Below are 12,423 nucleotides of genomic sequence, written 5' to 3'. Positions count from 1 at the left end.
TTAAATCGAAAAGTAATTTTGCAGTCAATTCTGAAGCCACTCACTCTAATGTATAGTGTTTACCTTTTCGATGTGCCTTTAATGCATCATCAACTTTTCTCTTGATCGATGGATTTTTCAAGCTTACTTTAGCCTGCAGTGGTAGAGAGCACACAATCAAAATCAAAACAAATTCTAAACGATGTTTTTTTTTTCAATAAGGTTAGGTGTAATCTTGTACGCGTGTTGACAATGTGAATATGGACGGATAGACCTTCTGTGAGTTGTAGAGCAGTGCCCACAGCGCGCTGGACCCAAGGGACCTCATCTCGAGGGTCTCATTCTCCAGACATCTGGCCAGGAAGGCGACAGCTTTTTCTGTGGTAACCACAATTTTTAAGTGTTAGAAACCTACACACGTTGAACTTCTTTTGCACCGTATGCAAGCCAACCGTGCTAATCGTAGGTGTGGGGGAAGGGCAACAAACTAAACACAAAAAGCATTAAAAAACATGGTAGGAGCGGTGGATAAGTTAGCAGATTTCACAATGATCCCAGATAACTGGGTTGGCTTCGTGGCCATCCATAGTACCCATGCCAATTCATATCCAAACTTGGACCTACCTCCCTTCGGTTTGACGGGTGAAGGTATCAACGTGTACAATGATGAGGACAAAGGTTGGTCAAGTGCAATCTTTGCTACACCACTCTTTCATTCATTTTATAAATTTTAATAAGTGAGCATTAATAGCACGACAGTTGGAAAGGTTACTTGATTACAGCAAGCATGCTGTGACGGTTCCACCTGAAGACGGAAGCTTGTGTTGCCTCCGAAACGTCGTGATTTTTTATTTTATTTTTATTTTACTTTTATTAATTTTGATTTTTTACCTACATGACTTTACCGAAAAAACCTAAGAATATGAATATAGATAACGTGTTTTTTTATTTGTCCGACGTACATTGTATCCTCCCACGCTGTAAACTTTTGGCAGTTTATTATGACAAAGCAGCAGCTGAAAACAGGTGGACGCACCGTTGGCCAGGATGATGGCCTTGTTGGCTGTGCTGAAGCACAGGTTGTGCAGAACGAGAGTGGCGGCACGGTGGCAGGCGGCCTGCTGGTGCCCTGCCATCTCCAGCAGCAGCTCCAGGCTACCGCCCAGGCGCAGCACCATCTGCTGCCCATCCTCCGATGTGGTGAGATTGACCAGTAGGCCCAGCCAGTGCAGCACGAGTGGGCTGGAAGCTCGGCTCAGCTTAGGAGGGTGCAAACTCGCAAACTGCTGCAGGAAGTTGCTCTGTCATGCCAATTTGGTTGAGCGGTCAGAGAACACACAAACAAAAAAGCAGAGTGAAACTGAGTTTCATTTCATATTTGGTGAGCTATCCACGTAAGTGGGGCCTGAGTGCACGTAAAATGTGACAGGCAACGAATGTCGTAAGATCCAAAATGGCGTAGGTCAAGCCATCAAGTATTCATCCTTGCGAAATCACAACGCTGGGTTCACAACAGTGGTTGCTGGGAATTACATCATGATTCCCACTACACCCAGCCAATCAGCGACTGGAAGACAACCCCCTTCCAACTTGGCCACCGTAAAGTTCCCATGCAACATGGGCCCCCATGACATCATCGCTCAGTGCGCTTCAACTGGTCTGTGGTCGAGGTAAGTAGATTATTATTAATGCAATGGATGTTAAGGCCCATCATTATCTTGTTTTAATACTGGTTCACATTTTTTTATTTAACAGTCAATATAAGAGTGATCCAGATCAGCTTTACATTTTCTCCAAACTTAGATAATTTCCATTTGAATAATTCCTGCATGGAATTGGAGTTCGAACAAGTCTTAGGTCACACGATTTCTAGAAGTGTACAAGTCATTCTTACTCGGAGCCCCTGTGTTCCCGCTTGCTTTAGATATAAACATCACCTTCCCTGCACATTCGCTAATTATACCATTTACAAAATATACTACTTTTCCATATGGTTTAAATACTTACCACAAACAAGTAACATGCCTTCATTTGGTACATTAATAATGCCATTCGTTATTTCTAGGAAATCCTAATTCTCAAGACCATTTCAGGAATGTCCTGCATTAATATTGTTTGCTCAGTTCCATTTTTGAGTGATGTGCAGTAATAACAGTTTTAAATATCATAAATTGCTTATTCGAGCATCGAATTGGTGACTTCGGGCTATAAGCCTTTAATTAATTAACCTTAATTCCTTTTATGGTAATCTTGTGATATGATTTTTATCCCCGTTCGGGTATGTAGTCACCCATCTGAGTCTTTCTTTCAAAGATGTCAATCTGAGATTACATATATTTTTCTCTGTTGGATTGCAGCTATTCGTTCATGACAGTCAAAGCATATTAAATATGAGCGACAAAAGGTGACGTAACGTAAATGACATATGTCAGGTAAAATGACTCATGACAGGTGCAGTATTCTTGCGGGTGTCTGTGGGGATACCATTTGTAGAGGGGTATAATTTTAATGATTGAATTAAACCTCTTCGAGACTATTGGTATATTACTGCTAAGGATGATTGGCATCAATTAAATATTTTTTTTCTCTCAATGAAACTTCTATTTCATCCTGAGATTAGGGCTCACTGCCAGACGGAACAGAAGCCATTACCGGTAATGCAAATCTCAGTACTCTTTAACCCCTCTTTTGTCACAACAAAGGCTGCAGCAGAAAACCACGGGCATGAACGGCATGTTGCTATCACTGAAACGAAGTGGCACTCATTCACACTTTATCTGCCCAGAGGCAGAGAGGTTGCTGGATTCCTTGTGGATTGGAAATTTTAATTATTTATGCTAAGCAAGGGACTGCAAAACCATCAAGTGTGTGGAGCCATAAATCACACATCTGTGTAATGCTCAGTGAGCAGGCTGAGCAGAGATTGCACTGATGAATAGAGCCAGTGGCAAATCCACAAGGGAATGAAAAGTAAACACTCCTCTGAGAAATCACTCTCTCCCTAATTTATGTGCCCCACCTGTGCTGCTCTAACATCCAGGCTGTTGCTCAAATGTACAGGTGGCAAATATAAACTCTTTAAGTTTTCTCATAAACCACTTATAACAATTGGGTGTTTCATTTCAGCTCGGTCACTAACCAGCTCAAGTTGTTGTCCATTTTTACTTGTTGCAAAAAACTGCATGCAAGAAATGTCTGTTTTACATTCACTGACTACGCCTAATGTAAAAATGAACATAACCTGGAATTAAAGTAAAAAAAGCTCAAAATTCTAAAATAATTAAAGCAGCAGTTACAGACTTCAGTCCTTAAATATATCGCCTAAACCAAGTGCAAGGATGTTTTCATTTTTACTGATGCACCCCAATTCAATGAGAACATATAATATTGTACTCATTGGTTTTTCGGTAAAGTCACGTATGTAGAAATAAAATAAAATTTTACTAAATTAAATTACAATTGAAACAAAATTACAATAAAATAAAATAAAATTTTTAATTACATTTTATTTAGTTAAATTTAATTTCATTTATACATACGTGACTTTACCGAAAAAACCAATGAGTACAGTCATTTCTGCAGTCACGAAAGCTTCAAAAACATATAATATTGATTGTGCAATTATATTGTTTGGTTAAATATTAAATGAAGAATCTGAGGAGGCACAAGCACTGGAGTTTGAGAACTGTTACAATTGAGCACAAATCTTACTACAATAAAGACGCAGCACTGAAATTTCTTGTTCATGACACTGCTGGCGGAAAAGCCTCCAATTGGGGTACTCTTGAGGCCCCCTCAAGAGTGTAGTGAGCTTCCTTTCCACCCTGTCCAGGCATCTTCGAAGAGGTAACAGTACCCACTCTTTACCTCACTACAAATAACTTGCCGATCAACTGTGTTGTACCGATTTATACAACTGGGTGGACAGAGACCGGAGGGATTGAAAAAACCTGCCCCGTTGTTCCAACTATACCATGCCAGGAGATCGACCTTTGAGTTTGCAATATCCAGAGGCCGCCAACCAAATTCGACCATGTCATCACTAACCGATTACAAAGTCGACTTTAAACACATTTATTCAACTAAAACACCCTCACACCTTTTGCAGGACCCCCTTGCCCTCGTGCGAGAGCAGGAGGTTGGACAGCAACGTGAAGGCGTGACGCTCGACGGCAGAGGAGTCTCCCGCACGCACCGAGCACAAGCGAATCACCGCATGCACCAAGGAGGAGCCACCCCCTGCGGTAGCACAGGTGCCAGTGCCTCCAATGCAGCAGGACAGACACGCTGGTATAGGCAGGAGACACAACATAATACAGTATCATATCATGAAAATGAATTGTGACATCACGGGACGGTATGGATAAGAATTAGCCTGGGGAGATCTTCATTAGGCAGAACTTCTTCTTCGTATGGCTGATGTTGATGAAGAGCAAAACAACGACAATATCACGTTAAAATGGTTGAGCCAGATTATTGTATCAGGAGTAGTGGCGTATGTATGCATGTATGTATGTAGAACTTCTTTTTCTCCGTACATAGCCAACCGTGCTAATCGGATGTGCGGAGTGTATCGCTGTGATGCTTCCTTTGTAGTTGTGAATGGTGCATGGAGTCGTTAAACACTCCGTGGTTCTGTTCTGGGCACCGCAGTTGCACACTGGAGATTTTTGTAATGTTCCATTTGCGAATTAAGTGTCTGCATCCGCCGTGATTTGTGTGCATGCGGTTGGGACTGAGATACTATGAAGATACAATCTGGTTTTATTGTATGCAAACTAGATGATATGCATTGTAAGAACTTTCAAAGGAATATTAGAATGCTCATGTACAATGTGAGAATAACAACAATGTGTTCATATAATAGGGGCAATAAAAATAATGGAGTATAATACACCAAGTCACACTAAGCCATCATCATAAGCATTACTTTGGGATCCCATAACAATGTTTGGCTCATTTTTGAGCAATCTTCACGTACGAATTATGCAATGGAGTAAAATAAATGTTTATAATTACCACATAAAAAATAACCGGTGGTATGTGCATCATATTTTTGCGCTGACTTAATATCAGGATCACTTTGCAACTTTAGAATAAATATTAGTATTCTATATAAGAGATACGATGTATTACTTACTGGAATATAAAAAAAATACTCATATAAAACACAACTTTCACAAAAACTTCCTATTCTGCCCATTGTTATGTTGACAATAACAAAAACATGTTTTAGACTTACACTACAAAAACTAAAGAATTTTCATGAAAAAACTGAAACAAACCTTTGAGACCATCAAATTACCAGGCCAATGTATGCTCTAAGCAAATGTACATAGTGTGAAAAAAATTCAATATATTTGTATAGTGCACTCTATTAGCTAAACACTCTGCAAGGCAGCGATGCAATCATTTGAACAGCACTCTATTAAGTAGGGGGCGAAACATTACAGTGCTTTTTGCAAGTCTTTCAATTGACTGTGGGACACTGTGGTTTAATCTTGAAATGTGAAATCTTGAACATACATTGGCAAATGGGACATCTGTTCTTTACCTTCTCGATGAAACAAATAATAAAATCACAGAAACGTGCCAAAGGAGTTCACTCCTCTATGAGAAGTGCTTTGTGTTCTACTACAATTGAGACTGTGTAATTGTAAATGAATGTGGCTTTAATTGTTTGACTATGAACGCACTAAACCATATTGCAAGAGGCAATAAGCCTATGCGTGTATGTGCAAGTGGAATAGCTGGTGACATGTAGCCAATTATAAGGATACACAACCCTATTTCAAAGCTTGGCATTACAAAACAGCCTGAGGCAAAGGAACCATGAACTCACCTTGTCCTATAATGTAACTGAATCAGTGAATTAATTCAAGTTATTGTTACTGAAAGAGCCGAGATTGGTTATTTTCTCCATTTTGGGAAGCTGAATAGCTGGTGGTTAGAGCATATGCCACCAAGTTAGTTTGAGAAAAGTAGATTCCAAAGGCTGGAAATTTTGGAGGGACACTTAATGCAGTAAGGTAAGCCAATGCTTCTATGCAGTAGTCTACCATTTCAAAGATAATAATTACTTGAAAATGATAACTAATACCACCTTTATCTATGCAACTAGAGGTAATAAAAATGGTATAAAGGATGATCCAAAAAGTATTCCTACTTTTTTCCTTCAATATAATTGTACTCAGTGATTTAGATTTTTACCATGGAAAGGTCATACATAATTGCTACTTTTCAACATATCCTGAATCTTTTACTGTGCACTTGTGCTAACAAGGAACCAAAGCAGATATTGCAGATTGTGCAAGTATTGGGCTGTCACTTAATCATTAAAAAAAAAGCATCCTGTAAGCAGTGTCACTTTCAAAATGCTGCCCAGGCAGGCAACATCATTCCAAGGATCAAACAGATGAAAATTTGATGGATGAGGCAAGCACATTCTACCTGAACTGTGCAATGGTCCGTGATGTACTTAGGCTCATGTATAGTCTGGCACTGTCTGAGGACTGTCTGAGGACTTCTACCATTCAAATGAATTTGCCATATATGGAATTTCAATTCCTTCAAAGTCCCCAAAATGATGTAACACTACATGAAGATACCATACTAATTTTAGAACAATAAAAAGCATTATCCTTGGGATATCCCTTGTACATTAAGCCCCTACACCTATCCCTCCATCTCCCATAATTTAAGTTCTCTCGTAAATGTCAGGCTTTTGCAAAAAATCTTTGATTGTTCTCCGAAATTATTTTCAAATCTACATCTCGACCACTCGCCCTATTAAGATGTTGTATTCAGCCTGCCGTATGTCACATACAAATTTGAACAAATTAATACGTCGTGCAATCCGATTCATACGCACCAACAGAGTATCTTGAAATTCCTCAATATTCAGACCCATTTACAGATCCAGCTGGTATCACCATTTTGTTGTGCACTCACACGAGAATCTGGCAGCAACTCACAATTCGATACGTCGCGCTAACACGGAGGTTCGTACCTGCGCGACAGCTGGTTGTAAAGACGCAGAGGAGGCGGAGGGCAGCCAACAGAGTGGAGTCGTCTGCGAGGAGGTAGGGCCAGAGGGCCAGGAGCACGGCGGCCAGACGCTCATCCGACGCCGCAACCTGAAGGCCCAAGTGAAGTCAGACAATGAATCGTGTCGGCTGTCGTGGTAAAAACGAACCATTGTGGCTTCAATCGCACTAAAATGTTTTAGCGCAATAAGTCGCACAATAATTCCGCATCACGTATAAGTTACTATGTTTCGTCACAACTCGATTATATGGCATTCTATGGAACTTTCTAGAAATGAGGAAAGTATTAAATGTGTGTTTGAGTAGTGTTATCAGAAAACGTTCAAACGATCCACAGGCCATTTTTTCTCTAGCATTGACCACAAACACACTATCAATCAGATACTGGAAAAGACAAATTAATATCGATCAACATTTTGCCTAGCCTCTGTAAACAAATAAAATGTATTTCACTCAGTGGAGAGTAATGCAGTCATCCAATCTGTCATAAACCAAGGACTACATGATATTTACAATAAAAAAGCAACTAAAAACCTAGAACAGCTCCAATGAGATTGAATGAATTAACAAAAAAAGTAAAAATGAGTCAAAGAAGGAGACATTCTTTGTCCAAAGTTATTCAAAGCAACATTACATGGTGGTGTCTGGATATTGAATTGAGAAACAAAGGAATAAAAGTTGAGAATATATTAACCAAATTACATTCATTATAACAACTAATGGAAATAACCTAAAAAAGGAAATGAGAGCGAAACTTAATAAACAAGGCAGCACAGCGAGCTGAAGAGAAATGTAAAAAACAAAAGTTGGATAACACAACTAGAAAACACACCTTTGAATATATAAAGGTAGGGCATGTACTGATGATAGACAATCATCAAAATGATTACATTTAGGCAGATGACAGCAGGTTGGAGTACACAATTGTACATTAAGTAAAATACTCAATATACTTTATTAACATTACGTTCCAAAATAGTTTTGCATCAACAGTATTTTCTCATGTAAATAATTACATGACTGCCATTACTTATATAGAAATAGAATGTAATAATGCCTCATTCTTAAACTGTTTGACCTAAGGCCATTGTTTTGCCCAAAGAATACACTTTATCTTCTTTGAATTGTAAAAAAAAACCTTCACAGCAGAAGCAATTGTTGAAAGTATAGATCAAACCAAAATGCATTTTATAAATGCTTTCATCCTTTAGATATTGCAATTACTGTAGTAAAAATAAATATTTTTAAAAAGCTGGTGGCTAGACCAGGAGCACAAGCAGAGCTGTGCAAAAAACATAAAACACAATCAAATGTTCAATTACAAAAGACTTTACTAGAACCAGAGGCATAACCAGACTTGCATAATCTGCACCCAGCAGGATAGGATTGGCAGAAGGAATCATGATGACATTATATGACAGCTTGATCGATGTATTGCAAACAAATATTTACAGAGAACCTCAACATGATCAGCGAGTGAACGCACGGACACTCAACGTATCGCAGCCAATGTACATTGTAGATCCTAGTACATTGCCTACGCCAAATATTTTACTCGTTGGTACCATCTGAGATGCAATAACCATACATGACCGCGTGTTATCACATAGACATATACAGAAACTGGTCTCAATAAATACTTGCTTGGCACTTCTAGTGGTACCGATTTCTGATCTGGCCTGTTTACTACCCATAATAGTGCATTTCGTATTTGAGCAATTCACTGAGTGACATTTCCTGCACCTGCTCACCTGTGTGCTGGTGGCAATGTCCCTAGCAAGCAACGCTTTAATGGTGCCGCTGTTTTTTTGGGGGAGTACACACTACTGTAAAGCTGTTACCGTTCATTAGCCTGTTCAGAAAATATACTTGACCACTTGCCTGATTCCAAGAACACAGGATGAGATGTTACTATCCTTTGTGCAAGCACTTCCAAGAGTTCATGAACAGTGAGCCTGGTGAAATTTGGGGAGCGCATCGTCAGTAGTGTACCTTAGGTTCCTAGGGTGTTTCGGCCTTTCACACTATACACCTTCCCCAAAGGCGGCCAGCGACAGGTGATCAATCCTACGCTTGCGTCCCATTCCCAATTAGTCATAGGAGTTGCCTTGTTGTTGATAGGTATAGCTAAAAGCAGACACGTAAGGGGCCAAACTTCCCTGTGAGCACACATTTAATTAACTGAGAAGTACTTCTTCTTCCAAAGGCTACCCAAGCTATTTAGTAAAATCACAATTGTCTTAGGTCTACGAGCTGAAACAATAACCGAAGTAGGTTTATTTAGTGGGATGTGTGCCAAGGGTTTTTCAAACATTAAAAGCTGCTGCTGATATTCCAGTGAATGGAATTTGAACATATTCTCTTAAATGTATAAACCTGTTCGCAAACTTCACTGTGATATCAGAAACATAGCGGGCTCATATTGCCTTAACCAAATTATACTTAAGCTAAAGAACACACTGTAATGTAATCCAGATTGTACTACATTTGCAAGAAAAAATGCCTTTCTATATATTCCGTGGATTTATAATTCTAGTCACCTTTAGCGTTGCACTTTACATGTCAATTACAGATTTTTTTTATGAGCAACATAACCTTGCACAACAGCCTTTCATAACAAGGCATAACCCTCAACAGATATCTCAATCACATTTGTTTTAAAATGCATCCGATGCATTGGTGGCTGTGATGTAGCAAACTTGCTGTCAATCTCCATGCGATGAATAGGTAACTACACATGCAATTAACATGCACTCAAATTGTAAATGTTGTGGCTTCAACACACCGGTGGGCTAAAGCAGTGAACTATTTGTCTTTTGTCAACGTGACACTTTTTTACTGATTGGCCGTGTCGGGTGGTGGAGGGTTACGACACATTTATAAATAACGCGATCTAAACCCAAAAACGTTGATTATGAATAACATTGGTCGCGAAAGCCTACGTGTTAAACTAATTAACATGCAGTTAAACCCTTGGGGCAAGCAAGCTACCTTGCAATCCTCGCTCTCATAGAGACAGTTCCTCAAAACTTCCAGAAGAGTCCTCAATTCTCTCAGCAGTCGGTCCTCCTGGACAAGCCCAGAGCAAAACATCCAATGTGTTGAACAACATCAAAAAGTGTGATTTTGTACGAAGACAGGATTGCCTAAAGAGCTACTTAACATTCAAATCTGTTCACGTCCCCCACTGCGACCTGCCTCAATTAGGTAACCACGTTTTAAATTGGTGCCACCGGGAGGCATGCATTCTGTTTTTTCCCCGTAATATAGGATTGGAACAGAATGTACCAATTGTGGGAATAATTATTTCTTAATGCACATCTGTAGTCCAAACGAAACTACAAATTTGTATGCATACAAACGTGCTTCTCACAAATGGGTGATTTAGATTTTACAAGGATGTAATTATAATTGTAGTTATCTTGTTCATGTAAAGCATGATTGAAAGGATGCCTTTAAATTCAGTGTGATTAACAAAATGAGAATGCTTGAAGGTGTTCAAACTATTCATTAATTAAAGATGTGTAGTCGTTATTAAACAATAAAACACTGATCATATACACATTAAATGTACAATGCAGCCAACACAGCATTTATAGCTTCATGCTCTGACCTGCTGACAAAATCAACTTAGAGGTGTCAAGTGGCATTCGAAAAGGATCATGTTAAACTGTGAAGGACATTTGATTCCGGGCATATATGCCTTGCTTAAGAGCGTTCAGCTTACGAGACAATTCTTTATTTAAGCGGCACTGGGCAGAGTACGGACCTTCTTCCTCGGGGCTGGTTTTGCTTGCTCCAGTGAGTCCAACTCGAGCTTGCTGTGAGCTTGCTTGGCTTGCTCCACACAGCCCTCAATCAGGCCCGCTGCGGTTAGCGCGGCACACAGCCCAACGGGGGGGCATTGCAAGCAACAATTTACAGCTGCCCAGAGTCGATAACTTATTTGGCAAGTTGTGCACCGTTAATAAACTGTACGTAAATAAATAACCATTTGTCTTTCTAATATTTCATCTAGCATTTCAAAACGCCATCATGTTAAAAATTTAGTCATACCCAAATTATACCAATCGTGCCATGTGCACGCCTCAATGCCTTCTTAGAAATGTAGTGCATTGTAATTTTCACAAAAGCAGTCTGTATTAAATGTGGTTTTTTTTGTACCTTGACGGGCATAATTCTTGGCTGATGCGCTGACAGCGAGGAGACAACAGAGAGCAGACGTGGCATGCACTCCAAGTAGATCATCAGTAGACCTGCACTCAAAGCACTGGTCACAACGGTGGACCATGGAATCATACAAATGCAAAAAAAGTGATTTAGTCGCAACAACATGCACGCATACAAATTTGTAGTTTCTCACTTGATACAGCTATCGTGCTGTGACGGTTCCACCTGAAGACGGAAGCTTGTGTTGCCTCCGAAACGTCGTGATTTTTATTTTATTTTTATTTTACTTTATTAATTTTAATTTTTTACCTACGTGACTTTACCGAAAAAACGTTTAAACTGATGTTGTACATACACGCTTTCATACGAAAAAAAAGTAGAAAAATAGTTAAATGTTTTTGTGAAGGCAGTTTCAAGCTTTGTCCGGTCATGGGGAATGTGTGATCATACATCACCACACTAGTTAGTGCGGGCAGGTGAAGAGGGGTCCAGGACCAGCTCAGATATCGTTTGCCATTGATGTTAGCCATGACTGGGAATACAACTCACATGGCTGAGTATTATTATTTTTCTATCTACGTGACTATACCGAAAGAACCAAAGAAAAATGCATATGCACTCTGATTCGTGTGGTGAAATTATTTTCACTTATTTTTATAAAGAAAGACAATATATTGTGTACCAACATAACAATCTCATTATTATCCATAACACAACAGACACAATATAGATGATGATACTTATTGGGAACTGTGGGTTATGTACTTTATACTGGTAGGAACCTCCTGGTTACACCAGCCCACAGGGGATTATTGTGTCCGTCCGTCATGCAGGGAGGGGCTGGGTGGAGAGGAGAGGGTGGGGAGGGGCTTGGGTGGGGAGGGTGAGGCTGGGTGGGGAGGGGAGGGTGGGGAGGGGCTGGGTGGGGAGAGTAGGGCTGGGTGGGGAGGGGAGGGGCTGGGTGGGGAGAGTGGGGAGAGGCTGGGTGGGGAGGGGCTGGGTGGGGAGAGTAGGGCTGGGTGGGGAGGGGAGGGGCTGGGTGGGGAGAGTGGGGAGGGGCTGGGTGGGGAGGGTGGGGAGGGGCTTGGTGGGGAGGGTGGGACTGGGTGGGGAGTAGGAGGGGTGGGGCTGGGTGGGGAGGGGCGGGTCACCCCGTGGTGCCCTTATTAAACTCAACGTTTAACCTACTCACGCCGGCTTGTGCCCACCCTCACAGTCGGCCATATTT

General features: G+C 40.5%; 1 protein-coding gene across 3 annotated transcripts in view; it reads right to left on the bottom strand.

Moving 5' to 3' along the window:
- The window catches only part of RTTN (rotatin), a 67,873-nt gene that overhangs the window by 643 nt on the left and 54,807 nt on the right, over positions 1-12,423 (bottom strand). For all 3 annotated transcript variants that reach the window (XM_061565651.1, XM_061565650.1, XM_061565652.1), the window contains exons 41-48: positions 11,190-11,295; positions 10,795-10,892; positions 10,017-10,094; positions 6,989-7,115; positions 4,079-4,266; positions 1,016-1,280; positions 254-357; positions 64-133 (exon numbers count right to left, since the gene is read on the bottom strand). In XM_061565651.1, coding sequence (XP_061421635.1) covers positions 64-133; positions 254-357; positions 1,016-1,280; positions 4,079-4,266; positions 6,989-7,115; positions 10,017-10,094; positions 10,795-10,892; positions 11,190-11,295 — 1,036 coding nt within the window. The remainder of the gene's footprint in view (positions 1-63; positions 134-253; positions 358-1,015; positions 1,281-4,078; positions 4,267-6,988; positions 7,116-10,016; positions 10,095-10,794; positions 10,893-11,189; positions 11,296-12,423) is intronic.

The sequence above is a fragment of the Lethenteron reissneri genome, chromosome 35 (genome assembly GCF_015708825.2).
Source record: "Lethenteron reissneri isolate LAM-NWPU_2019-01 chromosome 35, ASM1570882v1, whole genome shotgun sequence".
Classification (NCBI taxonomy): Eukaryota; Metazoa; Chordata; class Hyperoartia; order Petromyzontiformes; family Petromyzontidae; genus Lethenteron; species Lethenteron reissneri.
The sequence above is the reverse complement of the archived record's forward strand: the minus strand, read 5'-3'. Positions and strand labels throughout refer to the sequence as shown.